This window comes from Mugil cephalus, chromosome 1 (genome assembly GCF_022458985.1).
Source record: "Mugil cephalus isolate CIBA_MC_2020 chromosome 1, CIBA_Mcephalus_1.1, whole genome shotgun sequence".
NCBI lineage: Eukaryota > Metazoa > Chordata > Actinopteri > Mugiliformes > Mugilidae > Mugil > Mugil cephalus.
The window spans coordinates 23,679,804-23,703,415 of record NC_061770.1 but is presented as its reverse complement, the minus strand read 5'-3'; the positions used below and the strand labels follow the sequence as shown (position 1 = coordinate 23,703,415).

Below are 23,612 nucleotides of genomic sequence, written 5' to 3'. Positions count from 1 at the left end.
TGAAGTGCAGCCAGTTTTGTTTTATCGCCAGACTGCGTGATGAACATTTAAGACTCGTGAATTAAGTTTAAGTGTTGGTCGAGAGCCAAAAAAATTCCCTTTACTCAATGTGTGGCCACTCCTGTCCAGTATTCCTGGCTGCGACTGCATTTTAATTAATGGCCTTGCTTTCAAAAATGATGATTTTGTGTATTTATTTCTTCTATGGTAGTTGGCAAACCAGCTTAGAATGGACTGGGTTGTGAAATGAAATTAAATGGAAAGCAAAGGGGGGAAAAAACAACCCCCTCTAATGATCATTTATCTAAATTAGATTATTTTTAAAATGTAACTTTATGTTCTGCCAGATAATGAAAAATCGCCGTTTAATCAAAGATGATTTCTCTTTTAACTGTATTTAATGCATCTTGTGTTTAAAATGAGAACAGTTAAAAACAAAAAAAAGCCTCCATAAACTAAGTCTAAGATATCGTCAAATGTCTTGTTCTGTCTGTTGCAACCATAAACAAATGAATCCACAGACTATTAACAGTGGATAAGCAAATAATCATGGAGCTGAACCTCTTTTCTTCTGGACTAAGGATCGTGCTAAATTTTCTCCAAGTTGCTGCAGACGACTGATCAGCAGTTACCAGAAATATTAGGTTGCAGATACTGCATCATATGGGGGTCACACCAAATACTGAAAACAATGGTTTACATGTAAAACTCCACTGATGTTTTGGGACATTTTTATGCAGAAGCTTCATCTCTGTACGTGACCGTCCACAGCAAACAAACTATGTCTCCTGCAGCTTAAATGAGCCCAGGTGATGTATTAAAACAACATGCATGTTACTTTATTTCAAACTGAACCAGACGTATCTGAACAACACTTTGACATTGTTTGGATTTATCTACAAAGTTTGGTTAAGTGTGAACCCACCTTGACACAACACATTAAAAGAAATAAACCGTAAAAGTAGATGTATGACAAAAAAAAAAAGGTGTCCCAGGCTGAGTTTAAGAGCCATAATTCGCTTCGTCGAAGGCTTTTCGGGCTCTCTTCAGCTCCTCGTTCATGGTCAGCAGGTCTTTGACTCTGGCAAACTTCCTCGGGTCTTTGCGAATGAGGAAAACGATGTCCTCCACCTGGACGCGGCCCTGGCGGCCGATGGACATCGCTTTGTGGGTCATTTCCGTGATGAACTCGATCACCAGGTCCTCCAGAATGTCCACGGACTCCGTGTACGGGTTCTGGTCGTCTCCGAAGCCGTACATCATGCACCGGAGCTCCTTGGAGAAGAGCCTCTTCCTCTTGCCGTGGCCCACGTCCACACCGCCGGAGCCGTCATCCAATTCCTCGTCGTAACCAGTCTCGTCCTCCTCGTCCGCCATTCTGCTCTAAGACACCCAAACACATTATTTTAATTTACAATGTCGTATATTAAAACGATAAAGTGTGCAGTTAGGCATAATATCGCGGTAAAAACCGTTACCTTTTACTTCTATGCGGGATCACAACAAAAGCCAATTTGTTTTAGTTCACTTCCGCATCTGTGACCGTTGAACCCGGAAGTTGTCTCGGAGATAAAACCATAGCAACTAAAAGCACTGCCCCCTAGCGACCATCTTCCTTTTAGACCTGGCCGACACTTAACACCAGAAAGTTTACCATCGCCACTCAGCCGTATAGTCAACAACACTGACGGTGAGTTTATTTTTACAGGACAATAAATCTGCCGTTTTCTCTTCCAAGCTCAATTTAAAAAGATGACAATTTAAGAAATGGTTGTGTATATGTGTGTGTGTTTAAATCACCACCTAGCTCGTTAGCACTGCAGATTAGCAACATCACCACGAGTTTGAACCTATTTAACACACGTTATATTAGTTTTTTTTTGCGTACTGTGTGAAATATCTTACAAGGAAACGGCAGCCTGATTCGAAATATATACAGTTTTTCAAGTCGTACTTTTCCTGGAATCGATACGTGGATACCGGCTGTTACAGAATTCAGCAAAGGACACTTGACAAATATTCAAAGAGGTTTAAATTACAGTGTAACTCGTGGGATTTAAATGAACATGTTGCCAAACGAAAGGGTCACTTTGTATTCGTGTCATCAGTTGCAAATTGCCAAATGTTGGCAGCTGTCCACGTCATTAGTCGTTGACTCTGGCTAACTCACTTAGCCTATGTAAACAGTGTAATGTAGGTCTACATTAGCAAGCTCACTTCCACTAAAGGCGTGGTAGCATAGCTGTCAAATTCAGCCGAATAACCACCCAGGTACTAATGGGTCCACAAGCCGAAGATGATCTGATTTACGGTTATTAAACTGTCTCAGTAATAATTTTAAGCTAAATGTGGTTAATATTAGTTGGACCTCTTAATAGTGGTTTAGCTGACCTGTGTACCTGTGTGCTAACCTTGTTTCTCCCCCTTCCCTGACAGATAAACTCTTTGAGTGCCAGCCATGGGCTTCAGTCTGGAGATGAGCGTCCTACAGTAGCTGTCTCCAGTGGACAGCTGCTCTGACGGGTCCTGCATGGCGGTCCCGGTCCAGTTCCTGTGCCGGGGACTTCGCACAGTTGGACTAGTTCTCCTCTACTATGTCTTCTCCATAGGCATCACGTTCTACAACAAATGGCTGATGAAGGTGAGTTGAAGATGTGGTAAAACAGGACACGTGTGGTGCCCTACTGCAGACGTCGTGTGTGTGGATTTGACAGTGCTGGGCTCCCACTATTTTTTTTGAAAGTCTGAAATTAAAGTCAAGAAAAACAAACTCTTAAAACATCTTAGAATATCCAGTAGTGACTTATGATGTGGTCACATGGGACGCTAGAGAGCACCAATCTAATAAACGGCATGGCATAAAAATTAAAGAAAATGTAATAAAACTGGAGTCTTTGAGACTAGATTAGATTAGATTAGATGCGATTAGATTAGATGAGATTAGGTCCAATAGCAATTTCACTTATAGGACAACCACCCTGTCTGTTTCCCTCTTTCTCCCAGGGCTTCCATTATCCCCTCTTCATGACATTAGTTCACCTCACCATCAACTTCTGCCTGTCCGCTGTGACGCGGCGGTCCATGCAGTGGTGGACAGGAAAACCCCGCATCGTTCTGAGCTGGAACGATTACATCAAGAAAGTGGCTCCCACAGGTGAGCTTTGGTTTAGTGTTCAGAAAATTAGAAACGAGACGAACGGTCAACTCTTATCACGGTCGCTGATTGTCTTAAACCAAAGTCCATAAGGACGGGAATGCCACATCACACTTGAGGAGATTGTGGAGGATTAAAAAAACGAAACAAAACAAATGCATTAGATTTTCTTTTACTGTGCAGAAACTTTGAGTTGCACCAGTTTTCTCTTTATGCTTTAAATCTGTACCGACAAACACAGGCCAGTCAGCTGTTTATGAATGAAAATACCACGTCAGCCTGGAGCAATCATATGCAGTTTGTGGCATCGTCACTCTTGGCGTGAATGTGGCTTTAAACAGTGATGGCTGCAGACGTCCTAAATTCTGTCTGTCTCACCCACAGCCATTGCAACAGCGCTGGACATTGGACTTTCCAACTGGAGCTTCCTCTTCATCACCATTAGCTTGTAAGTTTATGGTCAAGACGATGCTACTTAAACATCATCAGTGGTGATTGTAGCGAGTTGTTGATATGCTCCATGTTGTAGCTGCACTTTATGAACATTACATTATTTTTTTCTTCTAAGAATGTTCATATTTTTCATAAGCATTTTACTTCTGTCTTTAATCTTAAACACCCTTGATTCTTGATTCTGATATTGTGGCTTTTTTTTTTGTCTCATTCCAGGTACACCATGACCAAATCCTCGGCGGTGCTCTTCATCCTCTTCTTCTCCTTGATCTTTAAACTAGAGGAGCCAGTGAGTCACAGTTTCAGCTACACTTCCGTGAATAGTCGTGCTTTAGAATTGGAGAATTAAATGTAATTATTGTATCGATAATGTCTAGATGACACTAAATGCTTTTATTGGATTGTACTGCTGTGCAGAAAGAGGGAAGCAGAGTCAGGGAAGGTGCGTTCACCGTCACCCAACGAGTCACATTTCTCATCAGAGAAATCCAAGAATATATTCAGTAGCTATTTTAATCTGTTTGCACGTGACAATCTTGTGCCTTTTCCCACCCACCCACCGCCTCTTCTCTTCTCCCATTTCCACCCAGAACCCATTCCTGATCCTGGTGGTCCTGTTGATCTCCAGCGGCCTGTTCATGTTTACGTTCCAGTCGACCCAGTTCAACTTGGAGGGCTTCATCATGGTGCTGCTGGCGTCCTTCATAGGGGGGATCCGCTGGACCCTCACTCAGGTCCTCCTGCAGAAAGCAGAGCTGGGTAAGAACATGATATATATATATATATATATATATATATACAGTGGGGGAAATAAGTATTTGATCCCCTGCTGAATTTGTAAGTTTGCCCACTTCCATAGAAATGATCAGACTCTGGTTTTTATGGTTGTTTACTGGTTATGGGTATAGACAGAATATCAGTCGAAAATGCATAAAAAACACACAATCTAAAAGTTATAAATTGTTATGTATTTTATTAAGGGAAATAAGTATTTGATCCCCAAGCACAACACAAGTCAGTACTTTGTAGAGAAACCTTTGTTGGCAAGCACAGCGATGAGACGTTTCTTGTAGTTGGTCACCAGGTTTGCACACAGCGCAGGAGGGATTTTGGCCCATTCATCTTTACAGACAGTCTCTAAATCCTTCAAGTTTCTTGGCTGCCTCTTGGAAACTCGGAGCTTCAGCTCCCTCCACAGGTTTTCGATCGGGTTAAGGTCTGGAGACTGACTAGGCCACTCCATGACCTTAATATGCTTCTTCTTGAGCCACTCCTTTGTTGTCCTGGCAGTATGTTTTTGGGTCATTGTCATGTTGGAAAACCCACCCACGAGGCATCTTCAGTGTTCTTGCTGAGGAAAGAAGGTTTTTGTCCAAGATGTTACAGTACATGGCTGCATTCATTGGCCCCATAATGCGGTGAAGTTGCCCTGTACCCTTTGCTGAAAAACAGCCCCAAAACATGATGTTTCCACCTCCATGCTTAACTGTGGGTATGGTGTTCTTTGGGTCATACTCACGTTTTTTCGTCCTCCAAACACGGCGGGTCGAGTTAATGCCAAATAGCTCAACTTTGGTTTCGTCAGACCACAGCACTTTCTCCCAAGCCTTCTCTGAGTCATTTAGATGTTCACTGGCAAACTTAAGGCGGGCCTGTACATGTGCCTTCTTGAGCAGGGGACCTTGCGGGCACTGCAAGAGTTCAATCCACAACGGCGCAGTGTGTTGCCAACTGTTTTTCTTGGTGACGGAGGTCCCAACTGCTTCCAGATCATTAACAAGCTCCTGCCGTGTTGTTTTAGGCTGCTCCCTCACCTTTCTCATCATCATCCTCACTCCATGAGGCGAGATTTTGCTGGAGCTCCAGACCGAGGACAGTTGATGGTCCTTTTATGGGTCTTCCACTTGCGAATAATGGCACCAATAGTTGTCACCTTCTCACCAAGCCTTTTGCTGATGGTTTTGTAACCTATACCAGCCTTGTGCAGGTCTACAATCTTGTCCCTGACATCTTTTGACAGCTCTTTGGTCTTGCCCATGGTGCTGTAGAAGTTGGAATGTAAGAAACTGATTCTTAGAGCAGGTGTGCTTTATATACATGACGAGTTAAGATCAGGAGTATTGGTAATTAGTTGACTGAGCACAGCTGTGTGCCACATGCGCACCAGCCAATCTGTAGGAGCCTGAATTCTAAGTGAATTGTTGGGGATCAAATACTTATTTCCCTTAATAAAATACATAACAATTTATAACTTTTAGATTGTGTGTTTTTTTATGCATTTTCGACTGATATTCTGTCTATACCCATAACCAGTAAACAACCATAAAAACCAGAGTCTGATCATTTCTATGGAAGTGGGCAAACTTACAAATTCAGCAGGGGATCAAATACTTATTTCCCCCACTGTATATATATATATATATATACTGTATATAAAAGTTTATTTTTCTTCTTTGATAAAGCCTCTTTTTTAATCTTACGAGAGTTTCAGCTCTGATTGCAAATGAAAGACGACGAATATATGCGATTTAACCGGCACCTGAGTTCAGCTGTGAAACATAAGAGGCGCCGCAGGAACGTCAGCTCAATCAAAACCATGTATTCACTGTGCATCTCCTATAATTAGAAGAGGACCTCTAACACCAGCGCCATTCAGTAGCTTAAATGTATTCCTCACCAGCGGAGAGTAATTGACTTTAAAGTCGGAAATACGTGCACAGCTTTTTGTTGCTTTCTTTCCTTCAGGCCTTCAGAATCCAGTGGACACCATGTACCACCTACAGCCCCTCATGTTCCTCGGCCTCTTCCCCCTCTTCCTGTTCAACGAAGGTAAGCACAGTCTCAAGCTGTGAGCGTTTTCTCGCTCATCTCTCCTCTCAGCGGTAATGCCATCGCCTGCAGCCCCAAGATATTAATAGTCGGGTTTTTATTTTTTATAGCCTTTATAGCTCCCAATGATTCACATAGGCTTGAGCTGCTTGAGCTGCTTGAGCTGAGAATTGCTGAAAGCTGCAGCATGCGGAGAACCATCACAGCTCAGTAGCAAATAAGTGAACGACATTATACCTCTATTATATTTAATTTTTATTTTTTATTTTTTTTCTAGTTTAACTTCCTGAGACCTGGGCTTGGTCTGCATTTTTAATTTCTCCAGTGTATTTGTGATTAGTAGGGCTTAACTATAAAAACTACGCATCATCTTTGAACAGGAAGTAGCAGTTGTGGAGGCAGTTGTCCTCATATGTGGACACTGGGTTTATTATTTCATTATTTATATTATAATTAAGTCTCCCAATGTGTGACAGAATGTAAAACTGTGTATTTTAATACTTGAACATGGCAGTGCAAAGACAGAATTGTGAACAATTAAAATCCCAACGTCCTCAGGCGAGTACTTGCTAATTAGTGACGTTGTAGCTTAAAATTTTTAATGTTTCACATCAAACTGGAAACTTTTATAATCATAAATGAATAAGTTTTAACCTTTGCTACCACTATATAGCAGAGTAAAGTGTCCACTAACGAGGACAACGGGTTTAAATGAAGCAGAACAAGCTGCAATAAGACCTAGAGCTTAATGTCCCCATATGAGGACGCAGGGTCTCAGGAGGTTAATGTTTCATTCATACACATGTAGCTTAGCTCAGCTTAGCTACATGTCTGTCTACACTGATACATGTAATACAGAATCATCGTGAAGTTGACCTTTTTGGATCATTTATACATATCTTGTCATAGTTACAGAATGATTATTACCTAATTTAAACGTAATTTGTTAGTTATCTGTGAGCATTTGGGACAAATTTAAAGAAATCCCATCATGCCGTGCTTGAGATGTTTCTGCATTTATGAGAATGTGTCGGACTTTATATATATATATTGTGCAGAAAAATGCATAAAACATCCAGTTCCAGCCGCTCAAATGGGTTTGAAAAAGTGAAAAGGCTTGAGTCATTAAAAAACCAGCTACACGTTTCGGCTTCTGTCTTCTTCAGGCTGTGGGGAAGCGTGTGGACGGTGAAACAGAGTAACTGTAGTTGACTTTTTAGACTGTTCTTTCCAGCCTGATGAGCAGCAACAACTCTTTTCCTAAACGCTCCTTCGTCCGGGCCGTCATACACTTCCACAAACATGTGGTCCCCCCTGCATGTCGCCCTCATTATTTCCTCTCCACCTTCAGGGCTCAGCCTCAGTACCTCAGACAAATTATTCCGGGTGACGGAGCTCACTCCTCTCCTCTCCATGGTCTTCATGCTGAGTATCGGCGGCGTGCTGGCCTTTGGTTTGGGCTTCTCAGAGTTCCTGCTGGTCTCCCGAACCTCCAGCCTCACTTTGTCCATAGCAGGGATCTTTAAGGTACTTTTAAATGACCTCAGCGAAGCTAGAGACGTGGCTGTGTTTATTTTACTGGTATGTGATGTGTGTGTAATTGACTCCGTGTCTCGTCCTTGTCCTGGTCCTGTAGGAGGTTTGCACTCTGGTTTTAGCTGCGTCTACAGGAGATAAGATGAGCCTGCTGAACTGGCTCGGCTTCGCTATGTGTGTGTGCGGCATCTCGCTGCACGTAGGACTCAAGACATATTACTCCAAAAGTAAGTTGCTGTTGTTGTTGTTTGTTTGTTGTACTGCCTACATCATTGGTGACAGCTTTGAACGACGAAATATAAATGAAAATATAAATGTTCCCACTAAAGAACAAACGAGTCTTAACAGATACGAGTTTATATAGAGATTATAGGACGTGTTTAGTCTGAATCTGGATGTTTTAGATCCAACCAGAGTAATTTTCTTCATGTAAATAAATTAAACTCCACAGAGCTCAGATGTCAATCAGCAAATGAAGCCCCGCCCAAATGATTTGATTGGCCCAGAGCACAATGAGGGGAATCCAGACCCTTTCTTCTTCTTTCTTTTTGTCATTCTTCCTCATCTTCCTCTTCATCCCCATGTTCTTCTTCTTCTGTTTCCTCCTCCTCCTCTTCTTCTTCTTCTTTCTCTTCTTCTTTTTGTCATTCTTCCTCATCTTCCTCTTCATCCCCATGTTCTTCTTCTTCTGTTTCCTCCTCCTCTTCTTCTTCTTCTTCTTCTTCTTCTTTCTCTTCTTTTTGTCATTCTTCCTCATCTTCCTCTTCATCCCCATGTTCTTCTTCTTCTGTTTCCTCCTCCTCCTCCTCTTCTTCTTCTTCTTTCTCTTCTTCTTTTTGTCATTCTTCCTCATCTTCCTCTTCATCCCCTTGTTCTTCTTCTTCTGTTTTCTCCTCTTCTTCCTTCTCTTGTCGTCCTCTTCTTCTTCCTCTTGTTCATCATCATCACCGTTTTCCTCTTCTTCAAAATTTTCTTTTCTTGTCCTAATTCTTTGTCTTCCTCTTATTATTCATCGTCTTCTATCATAACCCCTGTGGTACATCCGTGTCTTAAGATATAAAATAAACATAGAGAAAAATGTCCTCTTTAAAATCCAGCTGAATTAATAAACCCCAGATCTGTTTTTTTTTTGTTTTAAGACCTTTAAGATGCTGATGATTTTTTTTTTTTCTTCCATCCAGATAAAGGTCCTTCTTTAAGGCAGCTTCCCGCTAAGAGCCCAGAGCTGGAGCTGCCTTTACTGTGGCAGAACGGAGATAAAGGCGAGGACTCGGCGGCCGACGAAGACGAGGAGGAGGAGGTCACTCTGCACTGACCAGGTCCCTCGCGGCGCTCGCTCCGCCACAACCCTCCCCCTGCAGAGGGTCCCACGACGAAGAAGCGTAAATGTGTGAATGTGTCGGGTTCCAGAGACGCTGCACTTCCACAGGCGTGGGGGGCCTCCTTATCGGCCCGTACGAGAGCTGTGGACTTTGAACGTGACACAAATTATGATGTTTCAGCCTCAGGGGAGGTTCAAGATGTAGCGAATACATGGTACATGATATATGGAGACGGGGAGAAAGAGACGGCTTTTAAAGGGACACTTTGACACCTCGGATTGCGGCGCGTCATATTTTTCTCTGGAAGGAACCGTGGGATCTCGCGGAAGATTTATGACGTGTGGGAAAAAATCCTCTCCTGGTATCCAGGCGGAGAATATTTCCTCTCTAAATAATGTTTGGAAGAGGAAATCCTTAATTTATTCTGCGTTCACTGATGCCTCAGATTCCTTCAGGTTGTGGACTGAGTCACCAAAGCTACAAGGAGACGTCTGTAGAGCTACAACAAAAGCTTCTTATCACAGTTAAATCTGCAAATGACTTTTCTGGATTCATTAATTAACAGTTTTCTTTTAAAATGTGAGTTTCCTAAAGCTTTAAAATGTCTTTTTAAAGTAAATTTCCTGATGGCCTGTGTTCGTTATTTCCGCTATAGAAGACGTTTTTAATGTTCTTCACGGCTTTTAAGAGTCAAGTTTAATGGAAAAAAAAACATTTCAGTGGGTTTTATCCTCCTACGTCCGAACACATTTTCAATAATAACAATTTTCAACAATAATCTTTAGCCGTGCCAGCGGGAAAAGAATCAAACATTCCTTTTGTGCGTTTAATGGGTTTCCCGGGTTGGACACTATCGACTGAATAAGTGTTTAATGTTTTGCAGCCTTTTGAGTCTTGGTTTGAAGAAATGTGAGTGGACATTAATGTGCCTTAAACAGCAGCGGCAGCAAACAAGGAATCAAAGGAGTCGTTTAAAAACTGATCAGCGCAGCCGAATTACTTGAGTTTAAAGCCATTTGTTAAAGGTTTTCTGTAAAATTAACTATTGTTGCAAATAAAAGGGATGAAGAAAGAAATTGAATGTCCTTTTTCATTTATTTTTCATTTACAAATCAAGAATTGAGTCAAACAGCCACAAAGGCACAAAGGACGAGTCAATCAATCCAGATTCCAGAAGAAGTAAGAACTAAAGCTTTCCTCAAAATACAGCCTAAATTAATTATACATTTGATTACGCTGTAAAGCCATGAGTGAATTATAGTTATTACATTATAGTTCATTCATAAAAACCTGGTGTCTGGTTCAGCTCGCTCTCTTTTTTTTATGTCCAGTCCTGTTTTTATCGTCTTAGGAACTAACAAAATCCATTATTTTAGTTTATTTATTTTAGATTATTAGAACAGATTTTTATTACCATGACGTAAAACGGTACAAAATTCAGCTTTTAAACCAGGAGAAACGATCATATCAAGTCAGGGAAAAGTCAACGTGAAGTCAGAAGTCTGGAGAAAAATTAAAAGTTAGAGATTAAAGTCAGAATAGACAGAAATCTGTGAAGAAGATCCAAATTCTTGACTATAACTTCAGAGCTTTTTTCTTTTATTCTAGTCAGAGTGGACGTAGATGTAGGAAATCTGAGACAAAAAAGTCAGTGTTTGGAGATTAAAGTGAGAATAGTGAGAACGAAATAAGAGGAAAAAGAATCAGAATCAGTCTGATGTTAATCTTATACTAACTTTTTTTCAGAATTCTTTCAGAAAATTTTACAATTTGGAAATTTCACAATAATTTCAGAAACATTAGAATAGTAATAAAGTCTCTGTTATGTTTTAGAGTAGATTTTAAGATTTGACTTATTGCTTTTAAACCTTTGACTTCCACACTAAGAAATACGATTAATCACGATTAAATATCTGAAGCTGTGTGATGTATATTTTCAAGTTGTGGTCATCTGTTCCAAAACGTTATATCTCAAAAGTCACAGCTTTGATATTTGAATATATAATGTGTTCACGCATGGGCCAATTTGTGCATCTTACAAATTGTGTGACTAGTAACAGTTAGAAAACGGGTACAAAATGAGAAATTAAGCATTTTATTGTCTATTACTACAAAAAAAGATCAACTGTGTGGTTACAATGCCAGTCAAAGGGTTAAAACTCTCCACGGTCTTTCTTGGCTTTAATTGAGTTTAAAAAAAGAAAAGAGCTGCAGAATAAAAATATAGAATTATTAATTGTTAATTAAATAATTAACATTATTATTCAAACTTGATTAACTGGGACTCCAATTTATGGCCGAGAGAGCAATGAAAGACGGTTAATCTTAGTTCTCCTGTAAAATGCTTACATCCTAAATGTGTTGTGTTGTGTTGTGTTGTGTGTTGTGTTGTGTTGTGTTGTGTTGTGTTGTGTTGCACATGACTGACTTCCTGAAATTTAGCCTCAGAGTCTGATCAGGTTCCAACACAGATGTTTGGAAATTACTTTCGCTGACTTGCCCCCTTCAAACCTTCTCTTTCCATCCACCAATGACTGAGGGTTATTAAACCCTAATTATTATTATTATTATTATTTATTTATTATTTATTTTAAATGCAAATATCTAAATATCTGTGAATAAACGCAGTGGAGCAGCTCCCAGGTGGAGGGCAGGTACTGCTCTCTGGCCTTCCTTGCGCCGTGTCGGAGGGCTTTTAAAGCATTCCTTGGAGCACCACGCCCATGCTGGAGAAGCAGGAGGTCCCTGAGTCTCACATTTCACCCAGAAGAGTTCGCATAAAGACCAGATGAGGAGAGCTGGTCTACGCAGTTTTAGCGGAACTTGGCGCTAGTTGTCGACATCCCACCTCTGGAATGCTGTGTGCGCTCTGCGGGAAGGGAAGGAATAAAACCTGGAAGGAATAACCCGGACTCGCCGAACCGCCAGGTAAGACCTCACCTGGATATGCTAAGCAGCTTCTCCCACAGCGGAGGTCCTGGACGACCTGACAAGGGCGCACAGGGGAAGTGTAGCGGACGCCCATTGTTTGAAACGTTAAAAGAAAGCGCACCTGAAGAAGAAGGAGGAACACCTGCGAGCCCAGCACACAGAAAAAAAAAAAAATACAGCTAAACTTTAAAATAATTCTCAGTGTTTTCTCTTCTATTTATTCATTTACACTGATTAAAATTTACTGGGTCATAAACAACGGGCCGATGGGACCTGCGCAGGTATTGGTGCAGCGATGCGTCAATCAAACCACCTCCAGCCTTTAAAGGAGTCATTATTTTTGTGCAACTCAAAATATGTCTGCGTTGTATGGCTGGCAGCTAAAGTTTTGAGCTTCGAAATATATATAGGAAAAAAAAAAGATTTAATTGTTAAGGTTTTTGTGTTTCTTCATTGGTGAAATGAAGGTAAAAATCTGTGACTTTTTCCCTCTAGAATTCTAAGAAAAGAAGATATATATATATATATATATATATATATATATATATTTGCCTATTTCATATTTCACATGAATTCTTAAAAGTCAGAATAGTTAAAGGTTGTAAATTTGAGAAGAATCCCAACTTTAATCTCAGAATAATACGAAAAAAAGTCAGAAACGTTGGAATTCTGTGACTTTAATCTCAGAAAGAAAGTCAGAAATTTGAGAAAAAACTGCAAATTCTCAAATTAAAGTGACTCTCTTTCTCAGATTTTGTCATAATACAAAAAAAAGTCAGAGTTCAGACACAGATTTTTCCAAAATTTCAACTTTTTTTTACTCAGAATTCTTGAAGTTCAAGTAAAAGTCAGAAATCAGACTGACTTTCAAATAACTTTCTTGCAATTCTGGTCTTAACAATTAGTTCTGTGTCTATTCAGTCACATTTTCTCAGTTTTCCTGAAGTCAGAATAGTAAAAGTCAGAAACCTGAATAAAAAGTCATAAAAAAATTCAAGGTGTGAATCATCTTCCGTAGTAAACCACCCGGCTACGTAACAGGTTAACTGGAGTTCAAGTTGTTACCGTGAGGTCGCTCCAAGGGCAGTGAAGGCATCATGAAATGAGAAATGTTGGTACTGACTCCAGACCAGCTGGATGGGATCGTACATTTAAAGATGTACAGAGGAGAGAATCACATCAGCTTTAGATAAAGACGGCAGATTCATTCACGTTACATATTATAGTAGGATCTCGAATCGTCGAGGAAAAGCTTTTATTGAGAAAATACTGTATGATTTTTACATTTTGTTAAAAAACGCCTTCATAGCACTGTGATGCTGAGGTGTTCAGTATGTTTGAATTTGAACCCTGTGTCCTCATATGGGGACGTTAGTTTTAGGTTTTGTGGCAACTTATTCACAACTGTTTTTGCACACTGTCATATTTTGTTACATACTGGCGACTTTATTATAACATACAGTGAAATAATCCCCGTGTCCACACACATAATGTTTTTCCAAAAACTTCCTCCTTTTCAAAGATAATGCGTAGTTTTTATACGTCTTAGGTCCGACTGATCCCAAACACCATGGAGACATTAAAAATACCTCCCAAACTAAAGCTCAGGAGTCAGGAGGTTAAATTTGAATTATATTCATGATTGTAAACCAAAAATAAAATGAAACGGTTTAATTTATTTTGACCTATTTATTCATATTTAAACATGTTTAAACTGCTATGTCTTTGATGTCAATAGCAGCATGACCGTCTACCGTAATGACTGTAGTCTGTGCACAACATTTTTTTCTCATTCATAAAAAAATAAAATTGTGGACATTTTCGGGGACAACTTTAGGACAGTTATGAGCCCTTTTCAACTATATTTATATATATAATCATGCAATTTTAAATGTACTACATACTTATCCATGTAAATATAGTGTGAAGTATCTATCTATCTCTCTACCTGTTACATTTTTAGACATTACATAGACGTTCCCATCCATTTGTCTCCTGTGTGACGTTAGACATTAGACTCGAGCATGAACTCACACATGGCAACGTTCAGGCAAGCAGCTACATGTGAAAGATGAGAAAACGCACAAAGAGAGGAGCACAGTCACGTCATGAGCTTCATGTGGTTCATGTGATGACGGTCGTGTTATCAGTTTGGTCGGAAAAGGCCTTCGGGCAAGAGGGAAACTTCTCCTCAACTCTGCGGTGGTGGCCTGACCTCCCTTTGACTGACAAGACACATGTCATGTTCATGTTTTTTAAACTGGACGGGTTTGCCAGTTCATTAAGTACACTAGTGGAGATAAACTGAGTTGATGGTGAAACAGCTTCAGGTAGGTGGTGATTCTGCTGGACGATCATTTCTGGAGGATGGAGTTTGTGTTTCTGTTATTTGGCCCGACACATGAGGTTGTCAAAATAATAGGAACTTGTGCAGTACCACCACGGCCTCCGAAATAAAAGTTGAATCAGCAGCTCTGTCAAGGCTGAGCACCATAACACTATAATATATTTCTATGAGAAATCAGATCTTTAAACGTCCTTTAGTCTTTGATGAGAAAAATGGAAAGTTTATCTGCATGTATGTGTGTTTACTTTAAAAAAAAAATTGTATTTGATTATAATTTATTGCTTCTTTTATCTCTTGTGGCTACTGTCCTGTCTTGTCTTGTCTTGTCTTGTCTTGTCTTATTCTGTCTTGTCTTGTCTTGTCTCATATATTATCTTATCTTTTCCTCTGTCATATCTTATCTCATCTCATCTCGTCTCGTCTCCTGTCAGTGTACCTAATAAACTGGCAAGTGCGCATACAAAGGACTCATTCAATCAATTCAATCTGGTTCGTCTCTGCTCCTCAATGAAGACGTCAAATCTGTCAAACTGTCCCTGACTTCTTCTTTTCTGTCTATCTGAGCCGTGGAGGACTGTGTTGTTGTTGTTGTTGTTGTTGTTGTTGTTGTAATTCTCTCATTGTCCAGCTCCAGCTGTGCCACCAGACAGTTAAGTGTAGCTTTGTTTGGCCTGGGTCTGTCCAACAATGTTCTCATTGAGGAAGACAAATGGGACGGAGTCTTTGCCCTGGTTTTCTAAAGATCAACCACCCACTCCACTCACAATTACTTTCATACAATTTGCTTTATTTTCTCAGCGCTGTCATATAAATAAATTCTACTTGTGTTCGGTAAACAGTTCAGTAAATGTTGGTCCCCTGTGTGCGTTAGCTTAACGGCCTCTTAAAGTGCAGTTAATATTACGGTCCTGTGTGTCTTCAGACTGTGAGAAGTTTTTAGAGTCTGTAATGGGGACAAGCACCATCTGTAGTCTGAGTCAGCCGTAAACGTGGGTTTCCCGTGGGAAAATGCGACAAGGAGGCCACTTTACTGGTGGCCCGAAAGATATTCTAAATCGACTCAACAGTTTTTTGAAAAAAATAAGATAAGATACGATACGATACGATACGATACGATATGATATGATACGATAACATATGATAACATATGATAACATACGATAAGATAAGATATGATACAATATGATACAATAAGATACAATACAATACGCTAAGATACAATATGATACGATATTATACGATGCGATGCGATGCGATGCGATACGATATGATATGATATGATATGATATGATATGATGGGATGCGATGCGATGCGACCATACATCATAGATATCATAGATATAACTCTAAGATAAGATCAGATAAGATGCGATGCGATACGATACGATACGATACGATACGATACGATACAATAACATATGATAAGATACGATAACATACGATATGATACAATATGATACAATACGATACGATACGATATGATATGATACGATAACATATGATAACATACGATAAGATAAGATATGATACAATATGATACAATAAGATACAATACAATACGCTAAGATATTATACGATGCGATGCGATACGATACGATACGATACGATACGATACGATACGATATGATATGATATGATATGATGGGATGCGATGCGATGTGACCATACATCATAGATATCATAGATATAACTCTAAGATAAGATCAGATAACATACGATAAGATACGATAAGATGCGATGCGATACAATACGATACGATGCGATACGATACGATACAATAACATATGATAAGATACGATAAGATGCGATGCAATACGATACGATACGATACGATACGATACGATAACATAACATATGAAAAGATACGATAAGATACGATATGATACAATATGATACAATACAATACGCTAAGATACAATATGATAAGATACAATACGCTAAGATACGATGCGATGCGACCATACATCATAGATTTCATAGCTATTTCTCTTTTTACTGTGTGTTAATTTTTCTTTAAACTTTGATTTAATGTAAATTCATACCTTCAAATCAGTGAAAAACCTTTATGTGAAATTAATGAGTTTAACAAAATATTAGTGTCATTGTGTTTCATGTTTCCAGGCTCCACTCATGTCGTCTTCCCTCCTTTCCTCTTCGTCATCGTCGTCGTCATCATCTCTCTGGCTGATGCTGTATTTGCCGCTGAGTGTCGTCCTGCTGCTGTCGTCAGGGGTCCATGGCCAAGGTAGTGGTTTTCCTTACAATATAATCTATAAATCTGATTACTACCGGTGGGGAGTGTGTCACAGAGTCGTCTCACTGTCAAGAAAACATTTTTTGAGTGCTGTCGTTAACTTTTAGCTTGATTAAATTACATAAGGCTGCACGTGCATATGTTTATCTCTGTGCTGCCTCATGCTAACCTGGTATAGCCACAGTCGTATAGCAGAGACTCAAACATCATGGCCACCATGTTTGCTACATCGGAGGGATGATTCTGCAGTGTGACTAAGAAGTAGTGACGCAGGACTGACCCATCCAGGCACAACTAGACAGATGTGCACTTGCTTCCCCAGCCAGCACTTGAGATCTGATCTCAGTGTCTGCATGCAAATAAACCTCAACATGCAGTAGCATATTTTAACAGCTGCTCCCTCTGCCCACCTACAGAACCATGAACAGCTTTTCTTTGTGCTTCATGGTTTCGGGAGATGATACGTATTTTGGAACGAGCCGTGAAAAAGCACCAAAAGCACACGCATTGATTAACTGATTACAAATGGAGCTACGAAAGCCGTCGTTTCACCGCTGAAGCCGTTTGAAGCAGTGTCAGAAACATTGCCTTTAATAAAGGTAAATAAAGAACATCTTTCACAGCAGATTTGGTCCTATTTATTAATATCATATCATATATTTGGGGTATTGTGCGTGCTGTCTGCTTTAATTTAATGGTTTCTTTAGTCTGTGTTTAATAAACGATATAATGAGCGAGACCCGGAGGGGCTTATTATTTCAATGCATGACTAAAAAAAATTTAAAAAATGACAATTTCAGGCAGCTGCTCCTCGCCCACGTTTCTCCGAGTACAATACAGACACTGTATTTATCTGCTTGTGTGCCAGCCTGGTAAAGTTGTTGTTGTTCGTGGGGCTGTTGGACCTTGACCCTGTCTCTCTAAATCCCCGTCGGACCCTCCAGAGGCCCAACACATATAGACACATACCGACCTACATGCATGCTAGCCAGTAAAGGATCTGTTGAGTGCTGAGGGTCATATACCCATAGAAGTGATTCATGCTGTTCTCTTCAACACTCCTCTGTCTTCTTTGCTTCCGTTTCCCCCCTCGACCCCCGTTTTCTTCTCCATCTATTACCCCCCTGCACAGCACATAAAAAAAAAGAAAAAAAAAACCCTGTCACACTGTAACTCAGCGATGTTCCTCTGACATGACCTCGGACCCCGCGCTCCCCGACCGGCGTCCTGTTCCTGTTTCTATACCAGTCAAGAGGACAGGGGACGCTTTGACGGGCAGCTGGAGAGATGGACGGATGGAGGGTGGAGGGTGGGGGCGGTGGGAACATGAAAGACGTCGCTTGTTGGGAATCTCCTGCTGGAAATTATGTAGATGAAGTCGAAACAAGAGACGGATTTGAGTTGCAGAGTAGGAAGTGCGAAGGGTCGGACCCGCCTCGGAGAGGAGAAGGAATGAAGCCTTTTCAATGTCTTTGATCTTTGAAAATCCTGCAGCTGTCATGTTCTGCCGTTGTCTCGCACCGAGTCGCACAACTGTATATCCTCTTGTCATTCCAGCCTTTTTGCAAAAAAGCCTATTTAGGACAATGAATTGAATGCGGTTCATGAACATTTTGGAGCTCATGCATCGTCTTGGTCTCACGTTTCTATGACAAAAGTCAGAATCACTCTTCAAAGTTGCTACACAGTTTAAAAAAAAAAAAAAAAAATTAAAAAATGTATTCATTTTTTTTTCAAAAAGTGCCAACAAATTCAAACGTAAAGCGCCCAGAATCAAATAATTACATATGACGACTTAAATATTATGATAAATTCGTCTGTTTCCCTTCACTTAAGCCCCTTCATGCGTCCTTATCCAATCCATTCCACTTGTTTATATAGAGTGTCCAAAAATCCAGTCCACATTTTCCCTGCAACCTTGCTTGCACTCTGTATTTAATTCAATTCACATAATTAATTTTTTTCAGGGCTTGAAATTGCAACTATTTTAATCACATATCTAAACTGCGCAATTTCAGAATATTTGGAAGCAAGACAATTATTGTGTTGTGAGTGAAAGTCGTGGCATTAGCCTCTACGTTGATCAGTTATTAATCGTTACTGTTGGAACCTGTGTTTATTGTTGCAGTGTGTTTAAAAACAGACTGAATAATATAATATTAATGAATAAATTCTCAGTCTTTGTTAGCTGTTTGTGAAAGTTCCTGTTTTCGTGCTACATTCACTTACATTCTGTGCATCTCCTGGGGGCTAAGCCTCCCCCGTCCTTAAAACCTAGTGACGCCCCTGGTTGGTTTTAGCAATGAAATTTCATGCAGCATTTACTCAAACACAACTCGTGTGCAGATTGGTTCAAAAAGCTACTGCTCTCTCATCTACGACCCAGCAGAATGTTAAAGGGTTGTGTTCACTGTACTGGATTGTAGAATAAGTCTAATTATTCTAGTGGGGTAGAGTTATTTTCCTTGTATGTACAGACAGATTTGGCCAACAAATCCGATTCTGATTCCGATCATTTGAACATTTTAAGAATGATGTATTATTTTTTTCTTCTTCTTTCTCCCCATTAAGGTCGTCTGAAGCTCACGGTCCTGTCTGAAGACAGACTGCAGATGAAATGGAAGGAGGCTGATGGGCCGGTTCAGGGCTACAAGGTCCGAGTGAGATCAAACTCAGGTGAGACCTTCAGGACTCAGGGTGGATGGAATTAAACCCATAAAACCAAAAAGGATAAAAGTAAAATCTGAAACGGGAACACATACATTTTTCCAGTTTTTAAATATTGTTACTATAGTATTTAATCAAAGCAGTGCATCACCAAGAGCAACCACATAAAAGTGGCAAATTCATTTTATTGCTGGTTAATATTAGATTTTCCCAAGCTTTAATTCCATTACACTCACTTGGCCAATCTTTCTATCATAAATTAGCTATTCTCAAATGTTTCCACTGCTAAAATTTCTGGTTTAAAGCATGCTGACGTCATACTTTATCTGACATGTAAACATCGTCATGTCGTCACTAACGCTTTGTTGCTGAATGAGAACTCATTAGCGTTGGTAGAATTAAAATAAAAAGCCAGCACACTTAATATTTCCTACGTGGCTGTTTTATTTTGCTCCGTGACGCTGGACACTGTTCTAGGCTGAGTTTATTGTTTGTGGGTTTGTTGCAGAATTACTGGTTTAGACAACAAAGACAAGTATGATCATTAAAATCCAGTTTGGTGAAAAGTGTGGTGCTTTTAATGTCTTATCAGTAGGACAACCTCAGAAATAGCTAAGAAAAGCCAACACAGCAGACTGCTCGTTGATGTTTGTGGCCACAAAAGCTGTGCATCATTGGAGTAGCAATAAAATGGAAAGTGCTTTTGCGATGTGAACTTTTAAATATTTAGAAGTACAACACTGCTTAAAAGTCTTTGCATTCCTCAGAATTTTCTACAGTTTTGCTCAAAAATAACTCAAAACATCACAGATTTTCACACAAGTCTTGAAAGCAGACAAGGAGAACTCAGACAAACCAATGGCATTACCAGTATTACATATCTGTTAATTGCAAAAATAAATGCACCACAAGGATAACAAGTTAATTTCAAGGTCAAATTAGAGTCCATCTGTTTTATAAATGTTTCCAGTCAGTGTGATGAGACTCAGGTGTCATTCAGTTCCTTGTTTTGTTTAAAATGCAGGGGGTTTTGTCACTGTCTGATCGTAAGAAACTTTCTGAGAAGCTCAGAAAAAGAGCAATTGTTGTTGCTCATCAGGCTGGAAAATGTTACAAAACCATTTCTAAAGGGTTTTAAGATGCATGTTTGCGTCCACAGGAGTGGTCCACCAACAAAGATCACTCCATAATAGTCTGAGAGGTGTCAAAGGAACCCAGGGGAACTTCTAAGCAGTTAAAGGCCTCTCTGATGTTCATGTTCGTGAATCCACTGAACAAACATGGTGTGATGGACAAAGACCCTGATCTCTTTCCAAAAAGAACATTTCTGCTCATCCGCAGTTTGATCAACATCATGTGGACGAGCCAGAAGATTTATGGGACAATCTTATTTCAGTAGAAATGTTGTGGAACGACCTGAAGCATCAGTTCTTTGGAGGAAACCCACCAACATCTGAGAACAGAAGTGGTTCTGTTGTGAGGCTAAAATTCCTCCAAGCTGCCGTAGACACTGAGCAGCTGTTACCAGAAACATGTAGTTGGTGTTATTGCTACTCAAGGAAGACAAATACCTTTGCATGTTGATGTTTTGAGTCATTTTTATGCATAAAAAAAACATTGGATGTTGTTCATTTAGCAGGTAAAGGTCTGTAGATGTTGTATTTCAATTCGGAAGTCATAGAAAGACCAGAAACTGGAAGAACTTCGAGAACCATCTTATGCGTGGCTCGTTGGTCTAGGGGTATGATTCTCACTTAGGGTGCGAGAGGTCCTGGGTTCACGTCCCGGACGGGCCCGCAGTTAGATAGTTAGTTCATCTGAAGTGATCAACAAGTGGTTCTACAAACGAAAAAAACAGTTTAAGAAAAACAAGATTTTGGAACCGCCACTGATCAGCACTTACCAGAAACATTTAGTTACAAGGTGCTCACAGCAGATACCAGAAACAAACAAAAAAGATATAAGCAAATTATCAATTTTCTGAAATAAACAAATACCAATGTATAATATTTCAGTTTATTTCATTGGATTGGTTTCTCTTGGTGCTCTTTTTAAGTTTTGAGTCATTTTTGGGCAGAAATGTAGAAAGATCTGAAGGAGGTAGAAACTTTTTAAGTGACACTGTATAGCTACTGTATATTTATAGACTCACTGTGAAGCAACGTCAGAGACCTTTGGTGCTTCGGATTTTTAGGGACGTGTGAAAAATAAAATGAGAAAGAGCAGCATGAAAGTCTTAATACAAACCACTGAAAGCAGTAAGTGAACAACAGTGAATGACTAATACGATGTCACTTCTCCCCGTGATTGTTTGAAAGTTAGAGGTGTTATTTCATTTCCTCAAAAAGGTGGAATCAAATATACAATGACTGCAAGTTTCCATCAAACGTAGGTTTCTAACTTATTAAAGTAAAACTGATGTCTTTGAAGTAGTATGTGCAGCAGATACATGTAAAAGTAAAATGACAAGGACTGTTTCGTTTGGAAATAATGGACGTACACCGATCAGCCACAACATTATGACCACCGATAGGAGAAGTGAATAACATTGAACCATCTAGTGACAATTACATTTTTTCATATCCATTTATGTACATCTACACAGATCAGCCACAACATTATGACTGGAGAAGTAAATAAACATCGACCACCTTGTGATAACACAATGTTCTGTTTGGAAACTTTTGGACCTGGAATTCATGTGGATGTTACTCAGGCATGTAGCACCCCTACACAATATTAGGAAGGTGGTCATAATCTTATGCCTGATCGGTGTAGATTGCCCATACACTTTACTTTGATTGCCCTGCTCTAGCTTGTGAAACTGTGTATACATACAGTGAGAATGTTCAGTATCTTTCACATCCCCACCCTCCGTCTCTCTCTTATCTCCCATTCCACACTGTGAAGCTAAGCCCAGACAGGTCTAATGGAGAGACAAGGGAGGGGGGCTTTTAGCAGAAAGAATCCAGTTGAATGCAAGAATAGCCGTGCCTTAAGGTGTAGTGTTTGGCAAGGGGTGGCAATAAGAGGATGAAACGGTGGCTTTGACGAGATCAAGGGAAGGTAAATGCGGGAGAAATAATTGCACACGGCTGCAACATACATCTGCAGTTTGAGGAGCGGATTAGGAGGCAGCGCAGCGATTGTAGCAAGGGAAAAGTTGTTGAGGTTTTTGATCAAGGGTTCATTTTGCTGTACTTGAACAGTGGGTGTAATCTAGTAGGTGTGATTTACACTGTCGCCCACACATCAAAGGATCAAACCCACCGGCTGTCTCGTTTGGTTGGGTTCATTTAATTAAAATTGTTGTGTCACAGGAGATAAGATGAGATAATTAAAATGTTGCAGCCATAAGTCAAAACTACAAGTAACATACATTAACCAGGCATAACATTATGACCACCTTCGTAATATTGTGTAGGTCTCCCTTGTGCCTCCAAAACAGCTGTGGTCCATCAGAGAATGGACATGGACCTTCTGAGGGTGTTGAATGTTATTAGTGGGGGGGTTGAGGGGAGGGTCCTCTGTAGATCATCCCACAGATACTTGATCAGTTTTGGATCTAGTAAGTTTGGAGGCCAGGTCAACACCTCCTGGTTTGGTTTGGTCTAGTTGAACTTTGGTTTGATTGAACTTTGCAGTTTGACCTTGTGTGGTTCTCCTTTCTAGCATTCACAAGATTCATGTGTGGTCCAAAAGGTTTTTTTTTAATAAAAAGCAACTGGATTGATGTGAAAGGGGTATCAGAAACTTGCTTGACTTGTTTCTCTAATAAGCAGAAACTGGTGCCACTAATTGCCCACCAGTCTCTTAGAACTGAAGAAGCTTCTTGGAAGAGTAGCGAAACGTCTTCTCAAAACTCTGCAAATCCATTTGGCTTTTTAAACCCTTTTGTATATAAACCTTGACCTGGATGACTGAGAACCTTTCCACAGACATTCCTTCCTTTGAGCCAGGATGTGACACATTCATGAATGTCATGAATAATAATAATCCAGTACAGTGCTTCTGTAATATTATTAGGAAGCGCGACAAAAACTTACACTGCTACGCAGATGACATCCAGTTATATTTATACCCATAAAACCCGATGTTAACTAATCAGCTAGTTTAAAC

The 23,612-nt window shown here is 40.0% G+C and overlaps 3 protein-coding genes across 5 annotated transcripts in view; 2 read left to right on the top strand and 1 right to left on the bottom strand.

The window, feature by feature from the left end:
- Positions 1 to 813: 813 nt before the first annotated feature.
- On the bottom strand, positions 814 to 1,613 carry taf13 (TATA-box binding protein associated factor 13). 2 transcript variants are annotated; one of them, XM_047603611.1, is made up of 2 exons: positions 1,479 to 1,613; positions 814 to 1,383 (listed from the first exon to the last, which is right to left on the bottom strand). In XM_047603611.1, the coding sequence occupies exon 2, from the start codon at positions 1,375 to 1,377 to the stop codon at positions 1,003 to 1,005; it is 375 nt and encodes a 124-aa protein (XP_047459567.1). In that variant the 5' UTR covers positions 1,378 to 1,383; positions 1,479 to 1,613; the 3' UTR covers positions 814 to 1,002. The 2 variants fall into 2 exon arrangements, with proteins under 2 accessions (XP_047459567.1, XP_047459573.1); XM_047603617.1 differs by having other exon boundaries at positions 814 to 1,378; positions 1,479 to 1,548.
- Positions 1,563 to 10,370, top strand: slc35c2 (solute carrier family 35 member C2). Its single transcript, XM_047603511.1, has 10 exons — positions 1,563 to 1,690; positions 2,437 to 2,641; positions 3,004 to 3,154; positions 3,539 to 3,602; positions 3,824 to 3,896; positions 4,198 to 4,366; positions 6,353 to 6,436; positions 7,788 to 7,963; positions 8,073 to 8,199; positions 9,154 to 10,370. The coding sequence occupies exons 2-10, from the start codon at positions 2,531 to 2,533 to the stop codon at positions 9,285 to 9,287; spliced, it is 1,089 nt and encodes a 362-aa protein (XP_047459467.1). The 5' UTR covers positions 1,563 to 1,690; positions 2,437 to 2,530; the 3' UTR covers positions 9,288 to 10,370.
- A 1,676-nt stretch (positions 10,371 to 12,046) lies between these two features.
- Positions 12,047 to 23,612, top strand: part of LOC125018927 (collagen alpha-1(XIV) chain) — a 47,120-nt gene continuing 35,554 nt past the window's right edge. For both annotated transcript variants that reach the window (XM_047603389.1, XM_047603381.1), the window contains exons 1-3: positions 12,047 to 12,222; positions 16,694 to 16,817; positions 19,398 to 19,502. In XM_047603389.1, the coding sequence (XP_047459345.1) occupies positions 16,703 to 16,817; positions 19,398 to 19,502 (220 nt within the window). In that variant the 5' untranslated portion in view covers positions 12,047 to 12,222; positions 16,694 to 16,702. The remainder of the gene's footprint in view (positions 12,223 to 16,693; positions 16,818 to 19,397; positions 19,503 to 23,612) is intronic.

What these genes read in the sequence shown, in the direction of transcription:
- taf13 (XM_047603611.1), bottom strand. Translation starts at nt 1,377, where the DNA reads ATGGCGGACGAGGAGGACGAGACTGGTTACGACGAGGAATTGGATGAC.
- slc35c2 (XM_047603511.1), top strand. Translation starts at nt 2,531, where the DNA reads ATGGCGGTCCCGGTCCAGTTCCTGTGCCGGGGACTTCGCACAGTTGGA. An exon ending in CAAGAAAGTGGCTCCCACAG is followed by an intron (nt 3,155 to 3,538) that starts GTGAGCTTTGGT and finishes TCTCACCCACAG; the next exon opens with CCATTGCAACAGCGCTGGAC. An exon ending in CCTCTTCCTGTTCAACGAAG is followed by an intron (nt 6,437 to 7,787) that starts GTAAGCACAGTC and finishes CTCCACCTTCAG; the next exon opens with GGCTCAGCCTCAGTACCTCA.